General features: G+C 36.6%; 1 protein-coding gene across 5 annotated transcripts in view; it reads right to left on the reverse strand.

Moving 5' to 3' along the window:
- Positions 1-23,574, reverse strand: part of LOC149541162 (flavonoid 8-hydroxylase 2, chloroplastic-like) — a 45,987-nt gene that overhangs the window by 6,883 nt on the left and 15,530 nt on the right. The window contains exons 6-7 of one of the 5 annotated variants that reach the window (XM_089802151.1): positions 3,791-3,981; positions 2,861-3,615 (exon numbers count right to left, since the gene is read on the reverse strand). In XM_089802151.1, coding sequence (XP_089658277.1) covers positions 3,411-3,615; positions 3,791-3,981 — 396 coding nt within the window. In that variant the 3' untranslated portion in view covers positions 2,861-3,410. Of the gene's footprint in view, positions 1-2,860; positions 3,657-3,790; positions 3,982-23,574 lie in introns of those variants that run through there. The other 4 variants (XM_089802154.1, XM_089802153.1, XM_089802152.1 and 1 more) reach the window with 4 other exon arrangements.

The following is a 23,574-nucleotide window of genomic DNA, read 5'->3' on the forward strand; positions in this document are numbered from 1 at the left end:
CTCCTACAATTCCAACCACTCTTGGGGAGCAACAAATGACCATCAAGAAATGTAACAAATAGACACTAGGGGAAGAGACCTAGTAATCGATAGGGGATCCAATAATCATAATAGTTTTGTCATAGATACCCCCCAATTATTGCTCATAAAAAGCCAAACAAAAATGAAAACACGTGTATTAAAAATCGATCACGTATGTATTAGTATTCTTTCTTTCTTTTTTTCCTTTTTTAGCTTTTTTGGCTGTCGATTGACCAATTTGTGCACCACTATTGGGACATTTCATAAAGACTACTAGGACATTTAACTAACAGTACTGACATTTTTTGAGTGAGCGATTATTGGCATGGTGCATGAAAAAGCAGGTATCAGAGAGGCATTTTGAAATAAAACTTTTTGATCACTTTATGCTCCTTGATCCCTACCAATAGATCCGTGAATACCCAAAAGCCAAAACCTTAACTTTAAACTCTTCACTCACCTATAGAGATGGACCGAAAAAATCAGCAAGATCTGACATACACTTTAGGAGTTCTAAGTCCATGAAGTTACCCTAAACAGCTACAAAGTTGTGTCCCCTATATGACTCTTCAACTTGGAGGGAACCTAAAGAGTCGTCTTTTAAATTTGAGCAAAAGTAAAAGCATATTCCCATGTCACTGCTTAGCTTATTTTGGTAAGCAGTGTCTGCTAAACAATTATAGGAGATAATTATGGAGCTTGTGGCCCATGAACATTTGTTTTGCTGTTTATTCTTAAGCAGGAAATTTAAATTTTGAAGTAATTAATTGGATAATACTTATACAAAGATGAAATTAGAAATTTTTTTAAAAATAAGAGGAAGGGAAAAAGTTTGTGGAGCCACATGGTGTTTTTGGCAAAAAGCCCCTCCTATTCACATGGCTTATTTTCAATTGATAAATAATGGCCGTTCAACTAAAATAACTAAAGATTCTAAATTAACACTTTTAAACTCTTATGAGAACACTAAACTACTTAAATATAAGCACAAAACGCAAGCAGCAAGCCCTTGCAAAAGATAGATAGATTTTAGCAGTCTTGATAATAGCTAATCTGTTATATGAAATTATTCCCTCTTTATTAACCTTGAGTAAACATGGCTTTCTGTTATCATTGAGGCGTCCGGTCTGTAACAGACACTGAGCCACGCGGACCATAAACACAAACCATCCTCCACATCAAGAATGAAGCACAGTCATATCATTCAATTCCGGTTACACTGATTCCATTAAATGACAAAACTGTTACATGATATAATAGCAAACGTTAAATCACAAAATTGCCACATGATATAAAAGTAGACGCGGGTGCGACTGCGGACTATATCGCCTGCAGCTAGAATCATTAGCAAACAGCATCAAAGACTGTCCATACATGCAAGAACAGCAACTCCTGCTCTATTTTAGAAAAAGCACCCTTCCATACAACACCAGCCTTAGCATCTCTTTAAGATTGTTTTTTAATAGTCTAACTGGTGTTCGATAACTTCGATTGAATGCGGTTTCAAATACCATTAAACTGTTGGAATAAGTCACTAAATTAAGGGAGGATGTTGGAATAAGTCACTAGTTGGTTGAATAAAATTTGCTTCTCTCTTAAGTGTTTATTTCTGTTTTTTCCATTGCCAAGTATTTGTGCTTATTTCAGATCTTAGTAAATCTTAGATCTCTTATTTTTATCTTTAGATATTGTAATTTCTTATCATAATTTATCATGTTTAAAAAACAGCCCTGCAAACAAACCATTTTCAGCAATATATTTTTCTTCAACAAAACCCTCTAGCAATATTTCTAGCTGAACTTCTAAATGAATCTCCAGCTAAACTAGGCTCTGATACCATATTGCAAATTAAAACTATAAAGAAACAACATGGTGACAGCAGATCACATGAAAATATAACTTTCATTATTCATATTGATCTGGCTGCACACAAACAACCAATTACATAACCTCTATAAATAGAGGACTTCCAGCTGTTTAGAGCTTACATGTGGATCATCTAATGTGACAGCACTAACACTTCACTTAACAACCTTGCCATGTGTTTGGAGACAAATTCAATTGTGCATACATGTGGTGGAGTTAACTACAGTCCTACAAAACTGATGGCTAAAGAATAGGGAGTAGCAGTCAACTGTTAAACAGAATAGCAGATTTGGTGCAACAAACTAGTGACTTATTCCAACATCCTCCCTTAATTTAGTGACTTATTCCAACATAAACTTAACTTGGCACGTTTGGAGTCGGACATAAGTATAGTAAGTTCATTTATTTTTCTCTCCTGCGATGTCTTACGTTTTTTCCTTGAATGGCTTTCACTCTATCCTGCCTTGTTTTTCTTTGTTTTGCAGGTGCTATTGTTGGTGACCGTATTTTATTATATGGTTTGACTATTTAGGTCATTGGATTTGGGAGGTGTCAAGACAAATTCTATTCATCCGACAGACTGTATCATATGAGATGCACAGGATGAACTATGAGCTGAATGTTGAAGTAATGAAATGTACTAACCATCATAAAAGCCCATTGAAAAATACTTTTGATTGCATGAAGCTATCTTGAATCTGTATAGTGGGAAGGGTGTGCATGAGGTACGAATATCTTTGCTTTTTCCACTGTCATGAGGTATATGTAATTCATGTTTGTCCGCTTGTTTGCTGATTTGACAATTTCAAACAAAGATGGTCATGCCATGGGAAATTACCAAGGTTGAAAGAAACTCTGAATGACATCTTGTGTACCAAAAAAGAGGATTCATTTAAAAATTTACTTTGTAGCTATTAAAGCAAATTGATCACCCATCGGCGTAATCAGAAGCTAGCTTTTGTGGGAGGCTGGGTTCTTGAATAGCATGTTACTTGATAGGGGAAAATCTTTACACAATAATATATTCTTTGCAGAAGGCGATTGATATGTATGCATCTTCCAAACCCTTCAAATCTCTCTCTTGCTTCATTTATGCAAAGCTTACTTAGGTAAATTAGACCATCGGACCTCATCCACCATAGACCTTTACAGTCATTGATAAACGATAATAATCAAAACTATTAATAAACTCAGCTGAAAATGCAAACAGAAGGGTGAACGTGAAACAACAGAGCCAAGGGAAGCGCAATTAAATCTCTGCTGTTGCATGTCTTTAAATAAATCTATTTCACTCTTCTTCTATCCTCTGGTGCTTCGGTGCTTGCTTCATCTATCACTCTTTCTTCTGTGCTTGGTGTCTGGGTTAATGCCACAAAGTGAAGTCATTCAGCAGCTAGTTGTATATAGGAACCAAGATAGTGGAGATAGGTTGGTGCCCAACACAAAGACTTCTGTAAAGGAACCTTTGGCTTGTAGGGGTGATGAGATTGACCTTTCTTTGGCCAAGTCTCCTTCTAAAGAATTTAGTTCATCCAGTATGGGTTCGGAATATTAACAGAAGAAAGGATTATGATTGAGGAAATGAGGCAGACTAATGGCCCTTTGTTCATCTTTGATTCTGATTCAGTTTTGCTGCTCCCTTGTAAGCTGTTGCAAGTTTTCTCTTGGATTGCAGCCTGCATTGTGTTTATCCCTTTTCGATGTGTGCCTAGAGGCAGTTTATCGGCCCTGTTCTTTTATTTCTAAAAGGTTTAGAATTATTTCAAAACCTGAAAATTGTATTTTATTTTTAAAAACGAGAAACTTCCAATCAGAACTTTGCAAAATAATTAATATGTTCTTTTGGACCATTCAGAGAGGTAATACTATCATGGATTAAGTCAAGGATATCTAAAACAAATACCTGTCCATCAATTGTTCTTTGGGAGGTGTTGGTGGAAGCGTGCCATTGGAATACTTCTCTCCCCAAGGAACTCCATTGTTAGCATACTGTTTCAACCATTTTCTAAATGCCACCACAAATGCATCTGCTTTAGTGGGAACATAACAAGCCTTTTCCCAATTTACTTGACCATAAGCTTGGAGTTTATGCTCCTGTATTGAAACAAAGAAAAAAGAGAATGAGAAAAACTTTTTGACCTTTCATTTTAGCAATGTTTTTAATCAAAATGCTAGCTTTTCAAGGGCTCTTTTAACTGTACTCCTGTTGTTTATGGGAGACGTCTATCCAACCATCAGAAACTTAAACTTTACCTAGGAGGGACTTAGTTCTTTTGTTCTTTCATAAAATAGGTTTTTTTTTCTTTGATAAAATTTAAGGTTCTGAGAGCTGAATAGACACTGCCCAATTTATGCCTCTATACCAAGACATAACTATGTTATATTTAACAAAAACAAAAACAAGATACATTGGTAACTGAGCAAAATATTAGAGAAATCTTAGATTTTCTATTAAAAAATTAACAAATTTTAAAGCTTAGATTTAGTTTTTAGTTTTTAAAATTAAGACATTTTAAGATGTGGTTTTACAAATAAATAGTATATAAAAAATATCTGAACATTGAAAAAGTAGAAAAGATATGGTTGTGGGTTCTGTAATGAATGTTTGGCCACAAAAGATATCGTAAGGATCAAATTCTAATAAACACAAAGGCTTGATTGATAAATTTTTGTACCAAAATACCTAGAATTGCAACGAACTGAAACTCAAAACACAAATAAACAGATTATACAGTGGAAAACCCTCCACCCGAGAGGAAAACCCAGCCACACCCTGAAAATAGATCTTTAATTGGATACTCAAAATAATGCTTAACAAGCTAAGACATATGAATGTCTTCTTCACTCAGACTATGATCACACAACAGACATTTACAGAAGCATTTCACAATATAATGACAGCACTTTATACAATATAATGATAGCACTTCAGTGAGATACTCAAATTGCTCGCAGGGTCTCCATGCAATGAATTCAAAATATAGATACAAGAATCTCTGAAACAATTTAGAAAGACTAATATAGAATTTTATGCACACACAGAACACATTGAACTCTGTTATCATGAATATCACCTTCAATACCCTGTGCAAAGATCATATAGCCGGTCATAAATTGAATTCATCTACAACCCTTTTCTTGCCCTCAACAACCTTCCATCACCACAAGACAAAACCTGACACATCATCTTGCAACTTCGGCAGTTACCATCCCTTATTATCAAAGATGGATGAGTGCTTCTAAGAAATGCCAACTGCATACTCAGAGATCAAAAAATATGAGAATGAGCATGCCTCCTATCTCTGCCATAGACCTCCCATTTAAAAATCTGGCCATGTCGGAATTCTAATAAGTGGAATACAGAAAGACCATAACATTTCATGACAATGAGCCATTAATTGTCCGGGCACCAGGTAAGACATGTCATATATAACTTGAGCCACTGCAAACATCAAGAAGTCCAATGTTGTGTCATTTCCAACTCGAGGGAATACAAAGCAAGATACTTAGATTATCCAACTGGTTCATACCAAGAAGAGAATAGACTCCTCTTTGTGGAGTATGAATGAGCATGTTTCATTACGATAACAGCCAATCATTGAGAAGCCAGCAAATCCACGTGATACGTAGTAGGAGCCATCTCAGACACGAAGAAGACATGACACCAAGTCACCTCATACCCTTCTTTGAATAATAAACCGTACCAATACTTGTAACCGCTCAGAGAAAGAAAACAGAATACATGAAGACAGTATCATATGAGTGGTATAAAGTTATAAACAGCTCAAAGTCAAGCACAATGACACTGTAATACTGTGCGGGTGACAATTACAGGAAGAAATGGTTCAGCTTCAGAAAAATACAAGGCCTCTACTTGAAAGGACCAAAACATAGTAAATGCAATCTGAAAGATCTGAAGCAGCTCCCGATAATTCACAACAGAAATACCAGAAATGAGAAGAACGTCAACACAAGTATGAATGAGATCTCTCACAGCTATCAAAAACATTAACTCTCTGTTAGCCCCTGTTTCTAACTAGCCAAAATTTATACTTTTTTATTGAACCCATTATGTGGAAAGTCAAGTATGCATTGGCAACCATGAGTTACTAGTCAATCAGGGAGCTTGCAAACTTCTCAAATTCACCTTCCACGCAACAGATCAAACTAATCTATGTTTGGATCAGAGTTGATTAAGAATAAAAATTAATGTAGCCAAGTTTTAATAATTTTTACAAAGACTGATTCTTTGTTGGATGCCAAGCAGAAGAAGAGTAAAATTCAAAGTGAATGAAAAATCTCTTGTTGATACTCTTGTCCAATTCCTGACCATTTTCAATTGCAAATACAAGTACCATTTTATGGAAATGAGCAGATACCTCATAGAAATTCATCTATGAGTTAGTTCAATATGGTGGTCAATTTTAATAATCACGCCATCCAATGTTTGGAAGGCTATGGATAAAGTTTTATAAGTTTCTTTGAAGACCGATAAATGCAAGTGAATATCTTACATCGGCTAAATGAATCCCTTTCAAGAATGATCCAAAGCCCCAAAGCAAAAATCAAGTTGTTAAAGATGTTAAAAGCACCAAAAGAAGAAGTGGATGAAGACTTGGCAGCACTCCGAGTGGATATAGGTGGGACATAAAATTTAGAAAGAACCTTAACACTCCGATGAGACTTGAAAAGGATAGCATGGACACGCTTATCAGAGATTTCATGAAATTCTACAAATTGTTAAAAATGTTGATAATCATGATACAGAGATAAAAGAAATGAATTTTGGTTGTTTGAAGAAGTTGTTAAGTCTGTTTAAAACTCTGATGATTCAAGGGAAAACTACAAACCATAAAAGGTGGCAGTATGTTCCAAAAGCTGGCCAATTTGAAAACGGTTATATTCTTTGGTGCTTCGAACAAGTTGGCCAAGTTAGCTAAGTTGCTAAAATGCCGATATAATATAATATGAGAATCATTTTACACTCATCGGCATATTTTACTTCTTGGGCAACTTGATTAAAGTATCGATACATTACATCTCAAAGGAGAAACTAATTGGTTACAATTTATTTCATCAGCAACTTGCAAAACTTGTCGAAATTAATTGAAACAATTATATGCTCAACGAAGCTACATCATCAACAAATTCAAAGGTTTGGAAACTTCTTTTAGAACCCGTTAATAAAGATGCGACATAAGTAGGTTGTCTAGTTGTAACATACGAATTTTCATATCAAATTTTAATCTCCTATTAATCTAATTTTATAAGTAACTGATTCCATTTCACATGACAATGATTTCTAACAACTGATTATAACTGAAAGAAACTCTTTTTCCAATCTAACTGACTTTCATGTTCAGCTGATTTCACTAGAAACAAAAGAATATTTATGTATTGCTAACAATTTAACTATTTCTAACTGATATCATATTCAACTGAAAGTAAAGTAACGATTAATTATATCAACTGAAATGCTTATTCAATCATAAAAGTAAATGTTTTCTCCATCTTGAAATTATATATCTATCAATTCTTCTAAGGGTTAAAAGTAAAAGAAACATACAGTAATAATGTAAGAATCCATTTATCTCATTCTCCAAGCCTCGGCATTGGTGAGAGGAGAGGCATTAACATAGGCTTAACCTCCGAACCATGGACCATTACTTAACCCTGTTAAGTTTTTAGCCCAGAAATTAATGGAGATAAACAACAATAAGAAGAAGCCAAAACTAAACCAATAAACACCAAAAATATCCTAGGAAAACCCTTCTAGAATGAAAGGAAAAACTCAGCCACAAAACAAAAATATATCTTTATTGATAATGAAAGTTCAAGTTTACAATGCCTATCACTTAATGCAATATATATAACAAAAGGGGAGACTCTTCACATTATAACCGAAAGTCTCTTGAGATTCTCATAACTCCTATAATTAAATATGACTCTTTGAATATTCATACCTCAATGCATGAGAATGACACGTCATTTACATTTAATGTTACAAATTAAACTTAAGTGTCTTTTTCAGCTGAAAATGACAATAACGGTAATAACGTCCAGATTTCGAGAGATAAAAATCTCTATCGCAGCTACAAACTTTAACACTCCCTCTTAGCAAGAGAGATCTTTATCTGAATAGTGACATAAAGCTGCAACCAAAAAAATGTCAATAATAAATTTTGATCATACAAATTCAAAACATAATTCATGGAGTTACTCAACATGAACACCTGTAACAATGAATTATATTCATGGAATCACTCAATATGAAAACCTGTAACAATGACTCCTATTCATGAAATCACTCAACATTAACAATGACTTATATTCATGGAATCACTCAACATGAAAACCTGTAACAATGACTTATATTCATGGAATCACTCAACATGAAACCCTGTAACAATGACTTATATTCATGGAATCACTCAACATGAAAACCTATAAAAATGACTTATATTCATGGAATCACTCAACATGAAAAGATTTGTCAGACTCATAGCTAAGCCTTTTTTCACGGACTCTCTCAACGTGAACTGTCATGGAATCTTTCAACATGACATCCAACTCCCATCATGGAATCTCTCAACGTGATGACATCATGGACTCTCTCAACATGATATTCACTATCGCATAGTGAAAGTGTTATCATAGCTGATCTTACAATTTTATTTATTCACACAAGATTAAAATAGGTAATAACAAACTAAGACTTGATTCCATTTAAGTCTCAAATACCACAAGCATCACAAGCATTTATGAGAGTGATGGGGATTCCATAAGTACTCCCTCTTAATTATGAAGCCTCCCTTTGAAGCTGAAATCTCCCTCTCAAGCTCAACATCTCCCTCTGGATTTATAATCCTTATCTTGTTGCATCCTGCAACAAAAAGAAAGAGAATTTTAAAAATTCATAAATTTAAATGCTTTTCCAAAATAAAACGATTTTACTCATAATACTTATATGATGTACCATAATCTTCTTTAACACACTGAATAAATAATCAGTATTCCATGATCAATGATAATAATACTCATCTCCATGAAAATTATGGAGTAGTAGGGGCCACTATGAGACAACCTTATACCTATTTGAAAAAATGAAAGCTATCTCTCAGCTCATGAGAGATTTTCTTAGAAATAGGAAAGAGCTCTTACCATCCAAAATGTGACTATTTGTCATAAACATAATACAAAACAAATATCTATGAAGACAAGTCTTTGAAAGACCAAACCGTGGAGCCCATGATATCTTTGTCTAACAATACCACACTTCTAGCAAGATGAGTGAGCATTGAACAAAACCAACAATGCTTTACGGGAAACATGAAGCATTTGATTTAGCATAAAGAACTCCAAATGAAATTCTTCTAGTCACATGACATCCACGACAATGATAATAACAAATTTCCCCTTGTGATTTACCGAACACACAAAACACCTTCAATCTTGGTCGAGCCAGTGAGGATGGAGATAAAAGCACTTTCTAGATAAAGGCTACAACACCACACATAGATATCAGACTGAGCTCTGCAACCATACGCGCCAGTTTTGTACTGCTGATGCAAGTCTAGAATGTCTGGCGCAGCTCCTCATGTGATTGCTGGCAAGAAAGAACAAACACCAATGTGTGGAATTCATAGAAGCAAAACGTCCTTATGCAGAATAGGCACAATCCACACTACTTGATATTTTCCCAAGAATCGTTGAGAGTTATAATGCAAAGATGATGCCACATCAATGCATGGCACAATGCTAAAAAAATGTCCAACATAAATAAAAAATACAATGAATACCAATGGTCCGCAGTTACCAAGAGAAGGAGAAAAAATTAAATATGAGCTTGACGGTGAGAGGAAAGAAACATTACTGCTAGAGCCACTCAATACCACCGACAAGGAAGAATGCACATCATAAAAACAAACTATTTTGCAGACCAAAACACTTTTACGTAGATGACTTAGATCTTGTTGCATACCATACCCGATGTGACAAAAGAAAATTAATAAAAACTAATATATATAAGATGCCAAATAAGGAATTGAAACGGCAAAAACTCAGAAAGAAATTGACGATGACTAGAATGGACATAAATTGACGTGACTCAAAAATAAATAATAATAATGACACAAAATGAATGACATGCTTAAAATATCATGCGAAAAATAAAAGAACACTCAGTGGTTACACACAAGAATGATCACAGTAGACATAAGCAGAAGCATCCACCGCACATCTTCAATTCATTTCAAATTCATCCCCAAGTCCGATTAAAACTGAATATGGAATAACCAACCTTGGTATGAGCAATAGAAGCCATTATGATAAAAACATCGAAAGACAACATCAATAGAAACTCGACACATCTTGCCACAATACTCTGAAATACTGAAGTAATAGAAAGAGGCATCCAAAATAAAAGAAACAAAAGGTGATCACATTACACTAATATAACTGGAAATAAAGAAGAGATGCAAGTAATTGAATTCTACTTGTAGCTATCTAAAATAACTCGAAATCAACTGTCAATGAGTATGTAAAAAATAACTTTCTTCATTGTTGTAATCAACCTAACTTGGCTCTGATACCATGTTAAGTTTTTAGCCCAGAAATTAATGGAGATAAACAACAATAAGAAGAAGCCAAAACTGAACCAATAAACACTAGAAATATCCTCGGAAAACCCTTCTAGAATGAAAGGAAAAACCCAGCCACAGAACAAAAATATATCTTTATTGATAATGAAAGTTCAAGTGTACAATGCCTATCACTTAATGCAATATACATAACAAAAGCAGAGACTCTTCACATTATAACCAAAGGTCTCTTGAGATTCTCATAGCTCCTATAATTAAATATGACTCTTTGAATATTCATGCCTCAATGCATGAGAATGACACATGTCATTTACATTTAATGTTATAAATTAAACGTGTCTTTTTCAGCTAAAGATGACAATAACGGTAATAACGTCCAGATTTCAAGAGATAAAGATCTCTATCGCAGCTACAAACTTTAACAATCCCCACTCATCCTAAATTAATAGAACGGCCCTCCCTACCTGGGGATCAGGCTTGGGATGTTCATTAGCCCAGCCATCTAAGTATTCAGGTGGGTTGAGTGTCCCAACAGTTATTTTCCAAAATAACTGAAGCGTTTGGACAAGCAACAAAGATCACATGTTCGGCACATCTGCCTAATTTCTACCCTGGCCAAGGATTTCAAGTTGGGTCTACGAACCCGATCTCCACCACTCGACTTGACAACATATTTCATAATTGGAATATGCATGAGCTATTATAGTTTTTTCTTATTATTAATTTATTATGATTCCATTCTTGTTTGTGAAGACTCTCTACACCTCCTCACCTTCTCAGGCTGCCATGCCTGTGATTCCTAGGTGCTCACGAGTCATATCCACTATATTTGCTTTACACCTCTTCACCTATAACGGCATTATCGCTGGTGAATTCCTCGGTGTTGGATATAATTTCCATCTCAGTATGGTATAAATGAATGTAGTAAATTCTGATCAGAATTAGTTATTCATGGTTATCATTGCATATCCATCCCTTATGCACATGGTTGATACTCTATAATGAATAAAGAACATCAGTGAAATAATAGACAGATTAAATGGACTAGAAATCTATTCATATCCATCTCGATTTCAGTCTGTAAATAAGTGGCATCAGTATTTTGAATAATATACAAAACTAGATACACGACTGGTATGGAAATATGAAAGGAATACAATCATGGTTCGATGGTTTTTGCACTTGATTCTTATGATAAACAAGACTCACAGCAGGCATAGCATTAAGAAAGGAATTAAAACATGTTTCGATGGTTTCAGTACTGGGTTCTTATGGTAATCAAGACTCACACAGGCATAGTAATGTGGAAGGAATTAAAACAAAGTTCAGTAGTATCTGTCATGACACTGTCTGCTCTTGAATCCTTGCCGCAGGAAGAATGACGCTGCTCCTTGCTTAGAGCCCGCGGATATGGAGACGTGGAGGGAGTATGGAATAGCGGAAGAGTAGGGAATGAAGTCGGAAATTATATTCAGTTTCTCCTAAAACGTAGAGGGCCGACAGCCACCGATAACAGAGAAGGAAAAGATAGATGTCTATTACGATCATGAGACTCTAATATAAAAAAAATAACTTGGCTCTTCGGCTGCCAACAGTTACAAGAAGATTTTTCGAATGCAAAACAAATCGAAATTTTAAAAGAAGGAAAAATTGAGGGAAAGAATAAGAAGTTGAAAAGTTTGATTTTATTATTTTATTATTATTGTTCATTCTTATATGCATTCATGTGTATGTATTGATAAAGTGGCATCATTAGATTATAGCTTATAATTTATTGGTGTCACCTTATTTTTATATACATATGTTTGTATTTGACTGCGAATAATAATGATTAAATAATGAATTCATTAATAATTCTTCAAAGGTATGAATTATAGTTTTAATTTATATTATTTATTATATTGTTCCTTTAATAGCTCATGCGGTTCCATAATGCAACATGTTGTCAAATCCTAGTATCCTTATCAGGGTAGTCTTAGGTCAAACCTGTCGAATCAGATGACTGGACTATTTGACCATCCCCTTCCAATGATCCTGTTTAGCAATGCTTCCCCTCTCTTCAGTCTTCTTCCTGCAAGCATTCAAACAAACATTCTCGCCAAGACATTAATTCAAGATATATTAATTGTTAATTCAAAACTATTGTTGATCATCTTGTGACAGTTAGAGATTTCATCAACGTCTAAATAACTAACTCATTTCCCATGATAACGAAAATATCTCATTATCAGTTGATACAACATATATAATTCAACTAACTCATTTCACATGATTAGGAAGAAATAAATTGATACAACAGCTATACTTAACTAACTTACTTCACATGATCAGGAAGAAATAAATTGATGCAACGTCTATAATTAACTCACTCACTTCATGTGATAATAATTCGTTAAACCAACGGCTATGATCAATTTAAAATTTAGGGCAAAAATTGGGATGTAACACTAGAACTTTCGGAAGTTGAATAACTCTCCGAAATGAAGGATTTGCCAAGTAGTTACAGTAACTACCTAAGAAGTGCACAAAAATTAAAAAGCATTTTTTATGAGAAAGCAAATTATCATTATTGGGAAAGTTGATCAAAACACTTATGGTAACTGCCTACCTATCAGTGTTTTAAAGGAGTTGTCCAAATTTGTAAAATCAACGAGATAAGAATAAAATAGTGACAGTTTGTTTGTCGTGGATTTCAGAAAGCTGGCAAAGTTCATTAAAACACCGATGCTGAAAGATAGTTATCATAACAAACTCCAAGCTCTTAGAAACTCCCACATTTTATGTTATCATATTAATTATTGCACTCAGGTGCATGCTCTTGCAAACAACTGTTCACATAATCAAGAAATTGGCATCGTGGGCAAAGCATTCATTTTCTGTTTGGCAGAATCATCAAATGTTTGCAATGCCAGAGAAGACGATGAAGGTACAATTACAATAATTTTTCTCTCTACTAGAAGATCCCTGTAGCTTCGTTGTGCATCGTGTAGGCAGCAACTTTTTGGCTGAAGGTTCTAGGGTTGTTGATCACCATTCCAATTACGTCTTCTTTTCTACTTCATATTGATGAAGAGGGTAGCAAGGAAATTTAAGCAGGGACACATATGAGAGGCAAGTCGAGACCTTTTGCCAGAATTTCTTGTGGAGATGACATCTCATAGACCAGTGGTTGCAGATTTACGCAAAATAAACTCTCCTCTACAATTCTTTTCCAACTCCTCCTTGCTTGCTCTTGGCTGGTGGACATACATGAAGTGTTCAAAGATAGAGACCAATCCCATCGTCTGTCATAGATAGTATCTTCTCAGACCGCGCCACAGTGGGAAGTTTTCATCAGATATCATGATTGGAAATGCTCAGTTCTCAAAATCTTTGAGTAAACGAAGAAAATCAGATGTACATCCTTACATTCGTGTAGGTAGAAAGGCGCATAGTTACTGTTGAAAAGAATGCATCTATCAAATGGATTCTCATGAAATTTAAAGATAGGAAAAAATTAAAGAGAACAATTTAGTTGAAGAATGTAAGAGAACATGGGCATGTGCATAATATATTTGTTGAAAATATTAAGAAACTTATGAGCAAGTGGAATTCACAGGATCAAAGAGATACTTGGATATAGTTGAATTGCAAACAACAAAAACATTGCAAACCATAAATGTTCCCAAGCAAGCTGGCTGATACGGCTAGGACATATATAAGTCATGAAACAGAAGGAAGAATATAGAATCCATTGGTATGCTGAATTCTTTTTAATCTTACTATCTGCACAACCATGAGACAAAGCAAATTTGCAGCTCTTCCAAAACTTCAATCTACCAACATCCTTTTGCTCTTTGATGTTATCTGCAATCAATCTATTCAAAGAGAAGTACAAATGCTAGAAGCATATATAATTCACTATTTTAATGTAAGAAAAATTAACTACACAAAATAATTTGTTGTTAAAATATGATTAGTGTGTCCAAAGGGGTAGGCAGTTGGGTAGTTGGTTGATTGCAATGGTTCACCGCAACCCTTCAGCACATTATATTCTATGTCCTTGTATCTGATGATCATCATTATGTATGAAGAACTAATGTTGTCGTTGTGAGTGTGAAACTTGTGGATGTAAACATTTGCTGATATTAATTAAAGTTGGTGAGTTCTCTAAATAACAATGTTGTGTTGCATTATATATTTCTTTCTATTCAATTTATTTTGTAGAGTTAAAACTTTACTCATAGCAGTACACCTTTGGCATCATTGTCTTTAAAGAATTTGGGAGTGACGGAGTGGTACATGGCGAATAGCGCATAATGGGACAACCCATCAACGAAGGGAGTAGCTGTGATGAAGACGACACGTTTCAGGAGTTTGAAGGAGAACGAGCACTGACTTCTGACTTCATTTCATTGCTGCTAGCATCCATCAAAACTCACATGAGGAGAGATGTTGCAGAGGAAGAACTGCCTGAGAGTGCAGTGTGGCACTCTCTCATAGCAAGCCTGATGGTAGATTGGTTGATGAGCACGCTGCCTCAACTATTGGCACAAACATTCCTCGCCCTGCAGAACTCACAGCAGGAAGTTAACCAACAAAACAAACGACAACAAATCCTCTGACAATTTGAGGAGAATAGGCGAAGGGAGACAAAGGACAGGCACGAAACCAGAAGAGGACAAGGAAACCCTTTGAAGTGAAGGAATTAATGCCAAACTAGCTAAACAAAGATAAAAATAGAAAAGAATACATAGACGTGTTTGAGGCAATTCAAAGGGCCGGGAGACTTGAAGAACAAGTAGAGCATTGAAAACACTTGAGGAGACTTGCCAAAGAAAGGTTGGAGGGAAGGTTGCTCGAAGAGAACCTGTTAGGCTTTACAACAAGTGAAGGACTCAAAGACATGAGATTTAGTGTCGAAGAAGGGTACCACACAGAAGGGGACAAAGTAGATAGTGGAGAAATAAATCAGAACACATTATTAGAGGACATTGGAAATTTGTTGAGGAGCCTCACTCTCACACTAAGGGGGGAGGCAAGCAGACTCCAAAGGGAAGAAGAGGCCAGGAACAATGGTGTAAGGGACATCGATGCAGCCATGAGTGTCAAAGGGACAAAAGGGCATAGTAGCCAAAGAAACGTTTCCGACTCAAACACATCTAGTTCAAGGACCCACACTACCAACAATAATTAAATTCGTCGTAATGTCCCAAAAGAAAAAATTACCAAAATTCATGAGAGATGAGAAGGATGGCCCCCTACACCATTGCAAAACCTATGAGACCATATGGTCTTTCCAATGGGATGACAGACCAAGATGAGTGGACAAAGCAATTTCCTGCCAAATTGGGGGGACTGGCAATTGATTGGTACTCAAATGTGGACAAAACCAAGGTGACGACATGGACAAAATTGAAGAAAGAATTTCAGACAGAGTTTAGACTATTGCGGGATGATAATGGAATCTTGACAGAAATCTATAGTACCAAACAAGCCAAGGACGATTTTCAAAGTAGCATATGATCAGAGGTTGAAGGAGTTGTTGGGCAAGATGGATAGCCAACTAATCAATGATCTAAAAAAGCAGTGGTTCATTGAAGGACTAAAGCCCTCATTGAAAAAGAAAAAGAAAATTATGCCTTAGCCATCATACACCGAGGCATACAACTGGGCAATGGATCTTGAGAGTGAAAGAAAAACAAAAAAGAAGCAGCAAGGGTTGTCATCAAACAATGACGATTCCTTAGCAGACAACAACGATGAAGAATCTAGTAACAAGGTGCAAGCCCTTCAGAAAGACATGCTGAGGATGATGCAAGAGTTCAAATCGATGAAGGCCAGCACAAGCAAAAGTGAGGATGGAGATCTCTAGTGTACAGAGTAAGGACAACCATGCCAAGGGGACATGCTTGAAAAAAAAAGATTATGGATCATTCCACAAAGGAATGCCCATATAATATGAAATATCAAGTCAGCAAGTGTTGCTTACCCAAGAGACCTCCACGTCCACAATATCTATTAACCCTCAGGTGAACAACACCACGACATCGTCTGAAAGCTATCGAGATAATAAGCATGGAGGAAGAAACAACAATTACAATAGTTGGAACAACATCCAATACAATGCCAAGGGGAGACCAATGGTCCAATGTTGCATGTGTAGCCAGTAGGGACATTTCGCACACATTGCCCAATAGAAGAAACGCCTCAGTTCTTGTATAGATGGTGTGGACTTGGACCAGGAGACTAAAAGGACACAAGTTGTTTGAAGTCTAGCGTTAACTTCCTGAATATAGAAAAGGCAAGAATAGAGGAGATACTAGCATTTGCCCATGCTCAGGCAAAGAAGGCCACATACCTTGATCCCCATACAAAGAAGTCAAGTACAAGATGAAAAGCTAACATAGAGAGAGGAATGTTGGCCGAGAGGAGGGAGACACACGAAGTGGTGAGCACTTCACTGAGGGCATAGGCAAAACAATTAGTTTTACAATAGTTGATGCAGACCGAGGTATCGATCAAACTATGGACAATGTCTCAACTACACAAGACCCTCCTAAACATTGTACCGGTTGTAAATTGTACAACACACCATGTAGACCACACAAAAGAGTCCTTGACCCTTCCATAGATCCAAAGTTGTTGGTCATAAACAATGGGAGACTCTCAACGATAGTAGAAATGGGTATCCTTGGTACCATTCTGATAGACACCATCGTAGATGGAGGGTCTAGCATCAATGTGCTTCTGGAAGAGACATGTAAGAAGTTGGGAACACCCATACTATGGCCGCCAACCTTCCATCTCATGGGTGTGGACCAATATGACATTAAGACGATTGGGACTTTAATGGCGCAATGAGTAATGATCGACACTCATCCCTTCGTACTCAACTTTGTAGTAATTGTACTAAAGACAAAGGGATATGATGCCATCCTCGGGAGGTGATGGTTGGTGGTTGGTGGCGGCCAAGGTAAACCATAATTCAAAATGAAATACTTTATCTATAGAGAAGGGCATAAGGAAATTTACCATCGACCTCAAGATAAATGGCAAGTGAGAACCTAGTATCCTCATCAGAATCACAATTCGAAGTACTACGTATGGAGGTTAGAGATGAAGCAAAGCAATAGATGGAACCCAACGAGGAAGGTATTCTGGAATTGGAGGGTTGCTTAGAGGATAACCTCGACTCAATAAATGGCCTCTTCCACTGGCAAATGGAAGATTATGAATTGTTCCATTGTAATATGTGTTAGGTAGATGAAGGGACAAAGAAAGATGTGTTCCCTCTAGCATTCAAAGAGTACACTAAAGGGGAGGTCCAGGTGAACAAGGCACTTGCACATCAATTTGACATGGCAAAACCAATTCGGTACAAGTAACCTTCATTGAAGGCCACCAACCTCAGTGATGAAGCTAATCCGGAGACCATTCTCATGGGTGGTAATTGGAACCTTGTTCTAAAAGTGGCAACGTTCAAGATTTTCACAGAGTATAAAGAAGTATCTGCTTGGGGATACAAAAATTTATTAGTAGTACCTCTGGAATTGTGTATGCCACATTTCGCCGGTACCTAGCATTGTACTAGTATGAAAGAGATCGCACAAAATGAATAAGAATTATGTCACGTAAGTGAATGATGAGATTGAACAGATGTTGAAGGCTAGCATTATTTTCTAGGTGCAAATGAGTGAGTGGGTCTCTCCCACTATCATATCATTGAAGGAGCTGAACCAAATCTGCATGTGTAGCCTTTTGATGCCTCAATGCAATCACAGTGAAAGGCCCCTTCCCCATCCACTTCATCGATAGCATCCTCAAAGAAGTGGCAGGGCATGAGATCTAATCCTTCATGGATGGATTCTTAGGCTATAAGCAAATATCTATAGTAGAGGAAGACAAGTTGAAGACCATGTTTGTGGTGGAAGATGTGGATCATGCTTATAACTAGAAGTCTTTTGGTCTTTGTAACGCACCAACAACATTCCAAAGAACCATATATTTGATAAAATGTTTGTTGGGAATTTCAAGGCCTTTCTAGATGGTCGGTCCATCTTCAATGCACAAGACACATATTTGGTGGTTCTCAAGGTGTGCACAGAGAGGTGCAAGAGAGAGCGACTGGCACTGAACTCGAAGAAATATAGGTTCATGGTACTACAAGGGAAGCTACTAGGTCATATTGTATGCAAGGCAGGATTGAAGACAAACTCGGACAAGGTATGGGTGATTGTAGAAATGGAAGCACCTACAAACATTACAGGGGTGAAGTCTTACTTGGGGTACATAGGATGTTATTGGAGATTCATCAAAAGAATTATGTAGATATCATACCCATTGTACAAGTTGACACGAAAAGGGGAACACTACACTTGGTGAACCACATAGGAGGAAGCATTCCAAGAGTTAAAGACATGACAGGTAGGAGCACCAATATTAGCCTATGGGACAAGGAGTTTCATGTACATGTGGACACATCAAACTTTGTCATTTGAGCCATATTGACACAAGTGGGAGAGCACGGGCTAGATCACCTGATCTATTTTGCCAATAGGATGTTGTCTAAGGCAAAGAAAAATTACAACAAAACCAAGAGGGAGGCTCTTGGGATGGTGTATGTTGTTTGAAAATTTCAGCACTACGTATCGGTGACACCATTTACTTTTTATGAGGACCATCAAGCCTTGTGTGTTTGGTCAACAAACCTATAATACAAGGCAAAGTAAGCATATGGTTGTTACCATTGTAGGAGTTCACGTTCACCATCATGGTGCAGTTGAGGAAGAGCCATGTAATTGTCGACCAACTCTCCCGTATCATGTCTAGAGAACCACTTGAGTGGGTCTAACAATGATTTCCCTTATGCGCATATATATGTTTCACATTGTCGTACTCCTAGCATGGTACACAAGTACCTATTCACATCCCAGTTCTCGAGAGACATGCCACCAAGTGAGAGAAGGAAGTTGGTCTTGAGGAGGACATTTCAGCAGATCAACAGATTGTTGTATAAAATGGGGTTAGACCAAGTGTTAGAGAGATGCATCATGGAAGAGGAAGTCTCAAGTGTGCTTTGGGAGGCGCATGAAGGTCCAATTGGCAAACACAAAGGACTTGACATTACAGCGAGGAAGTGTTACTTGTAGGTCTATGGTGGCCTACATTATATAATGATGCTAGGGAGTGGATCGTTAACTGTGACACATGTCAACAAGCTAGAAAACCATTGAAGCGACACTTCATGCCCTTGAGCCCCTCACAGGCACAAGAGTTATTTGAAAGGTGGGGACTTGATTTCATATGGCCATTGAAGGCTAGTAGAGCTAGGAGGTGCATGTATATAATGGTGGCTACAAAGTACCTGATGAAGTGGGTGGAGGTACGAGCCTTGCTCAACAACTTGACATTGAGTACAAGGTTCATATATGAATAAATGATCACAAGATACAACATCTCAATGCAACTGACAAGTGACCTTAGGGGCCACCTTGTAAATCATGTCATTTGGTTGCTCACTACAAAGTTAGAGATTTTTCATTTCTTGTCAAGTCCATATTACCCTCGAGCAAATGGCCAGGATGAAGCCACAAATAAAATATTGGTGGCAGTGATATACAAGTCGTGTGGGGTAGACCAAGATTGGGAGGAGAAGTTATCAATACTCTAGGCCTACCACACAATGCACAAGGTAACTAGTAGACAGAAGCCATTTCAATTGATGTACAAACAAGAAGTTCTTGTCCCTGTCAAATTCGTGGTCCCAAAATTTAGGATCGTCATTGAGAATAGACTGGGAGAGTTGGAAAGCCTTCAAGAGAGGTTGTATACCTTTAACAAATTGGACAAGCGTTGGATGACGGTACAGTGGGCCACTGAGGTAGCACAACAAAGGCGTAAGGCATGGCATGACAACCGCTTGAGGCGAGTTTGGTTCACTCCTGAAGTACAATAGGAGAAATGAAATCAAACCGAGGAAGTTCAAAGTTGAGTGGCTTGGTCCATACAAGGTTCGGGAAAAGTTGGCGAAAATGACACTATTAAGTTGTGGACACTTGATGGACAGGAGACAGATGCACTTAACAAATCTAAATTGAAGCCCTATCTTGAAAGGCAAAGGTGACAAGAAAGCTAAGCCAAGGGAAGACGCCACAAGGTAAAATAGGTTGGGATAAAACAAAGAACTGGTGTATTGAATGGGTGACCAAAGTCACCTTACCATGGGGCACACTAAACGAGTGACCGAAGTCACCATGCAGAGGTAACATCATAAGGGTAACCAACATCACCGTATGATGGTCACATCGTGTCGATGACCATGTCCTCGTATGTCATATGGTGGCTCAACAAATAATCAATAAAAAAGTGATTAAAAAGAAAAAAAGGTAAGATTCACATTGTAGTTGCATAACAATGTATAAGTGAAGATACGCATACCATCATGCATGAGGCACGAACAAGACAAAATCTATGTTGTTAAGGAGAACGAAGAGGAAAAGGGAGAACTATAAAGTGGTAGCATTTGAAGAAGACATCAGGATTCACTGTTGACTTTAGAGTATCACTAAGGTTATATTCCCCTCTAATAGTTGTAATCTACTATTGTTATGCTTATTTGTAATCGATAAAAGAAATTTATTTTATTTATGTAATAACCAATTGATTATTTCATAAATAAAATAAATACATATAATAGATATACTAATCACCGAATAATAATAAAATAGACAATTATCAATATAAACTACAATGTATCAAATCTATCAAATTATTGAATAAATAAACAAATATAACAACTAACATATTTTCATATGAATCAAAACTAACATTAGTATTTGATTAAATAACAAATAAGGAAACAAATGTAAATAAATAATAAAAACAAATCAAACCTATCATTGGCATAAATAAGTGTCATGACCCACGATCCTTGGAGAAGGGGAGTATAAAACAGAGATGCAACAAGAAACACCAAAAAAAGGCATAGAGGAGATTCTTCCTACGTAAGCACATCCATTAGAGGGTCATGATCAAACTCTACAGTCGCTGACCGTCAAAGTGATAGTCTGTGGATGCACGAAAAACAAGACTGGGGACTCATCCAATCATAGAAAGGTGGTTCAATAATCCATGCACCAAAGATCCTAGTCATCGCCGCATCATACATTGGAAAAACCAAACAGTGAATCTAAAAGGATGACATAATAAAGAGAAATAGACTATCAGGGCAAATAGGCATCAGACTCCTACACATGAGCTAGGAAGGTGCACTATGAATAAGGGATATTGGATAAAGAGTGGAATAACAAATGATAACATGTACCAAAGGTAAAAGTAATCGGTTTTACATTATTTGTTGTTATTGTTTTAGTAGTAAAGGGACTTATATTTCGTTACATTATAATTTGCATATCTCTATTTATATTATGATATTAAATATATGACACATTTATATATATTAAATGTTAAATAATATATGCAAGTCTTGACAAGGTATTTTAGTAATGATATATAGAAATATAATTTAATTATTTGGTCTATATATTTTCTTGCACAACAATTAAGAACCCATAGTGCTAGTATAGGGATGTCACTCATCTCTATATAAATAGCTTCGTGTCAATGTAGAGTTTGTGGTCATCTTTATATAAATGGCTAAGTTGGGGTTAACGGAATCTTTTAGTGCCAATGTGTAAGGTCATTCCCTCGTATAAATGGCCTATAGTGCTGGTGCGAGAGAACAATAAATCCCCATATAAGTGGCTAGTTGAGAACAATAACTCATAGTGCCAGTGCAAGAGGCTAGTACGACCCTCGTATAAATGGCTTATAGTGCCAATGCAAGAGGTCAATACAACCCTTGTATAGATGGCTAAATGAGAATTACATAATGGGCAAAATATTCCGATGATGTCAACATATGCATATGTGAATCTTAAGGGCTGCACTCTATAGAAGACGGTTGAATAACTAAGGGTTAGGAAACCCGATCTAGAGATGTCCTTAAGATTTGAGATTGAATAAAGGGTAGGATAATATATTTAGTATTATTATTATTAATTCTAACATTTATTTTGTAGATATTAAGTGTTCCAAGATAACCAAATAGCAGGGACATTACAACTACTCATCCTCCCCTTTGACTTCATTACCCTTGAACGAGACATCAAGGGAATTTTGTAGATGTTCATACTCTTCATTCGACTGTAGAGAATGTCGTTACACATAAATGGGGTGTGATAGTACCAAGTGAGCAAGCACAATTACACTTGTATCTGACAAAGTGGAGTGAGGGGGATTTGATAGAATCTACACAACAGAAAGGTTGATCGACCCAAGCAAAACAATAGAAGCCATAGTGAAGGATAAAGGCTCTGTGTGGTTGAAGGAAGATTACCATGATATTTTAAGAACAATACGAAGGGAAGAAACTTAGTGGCTCCGAAAGAGCAATCAGAAACAAGACCGATAAGAAAAAACTCCATCACATGGTGATTTTGGAGGCTTGGCTGGTCCTAATAAGGTATATAACATATTGATAATAAATGTACATGATAAAAAAGTTGTGCAAGTTGTCTGCGACATTAATAAGAACCTAGTAGGTTGTCTGGTGAAGACAAGTTGAAACAAGGACTACAACTCATACAAGAATATCACATTGATGTGTGAAGACATTCGTAGGTGAACACTACGGTAGTTAGCGATCAAAGCAGACAACTGATTTCACAAGCACAAAACGACAAAGGGAAGGTAGTTATTAATGGATCCTGACAAGAAGAAATATTGGGAAAAACACTTATAGGTGGCCTCGAGTAGTTCTTTTGGAATGAATAAGGATGTGAGAACATTACCATTTGGTGTCAAGGTTATAGGGAGAACGGACACAAACTCTAGAAAGAAGAAAATGCTAAGGCCAAAGGTGATAGGGCAGCCTCAAGAGGAGGATATCACACCCTAGTATGCAGTATTCATAGGGTTTAATGGGCTGAAGAGTCGAAAATGGTGGTAGAAGACTCCTGATATAGATTTGGTAAAGCGAAATTTGATAAGGGATAAAGTTCATTGGGCTATTCAAATGCCTACATTCTATATTCAAGACTATGTG

The sequence above is a fragment of the Cupressus sempervirens genome, chromosome 9 (genome assembly GCF_028749045.1).
Source record: "Cupressus sempervirens isolate cs-2001-9-10 chromosome 9, ASM2874904v1, whole genome shotgun sequence".
In the NCBI taxonomy this organism is placed as follows: Eukaryota; Viridiplantae; Streptophyta; class Pinopsida; order Cupressales; family Cupressaceae; genus Cupressus; species Cupressus sempervirens.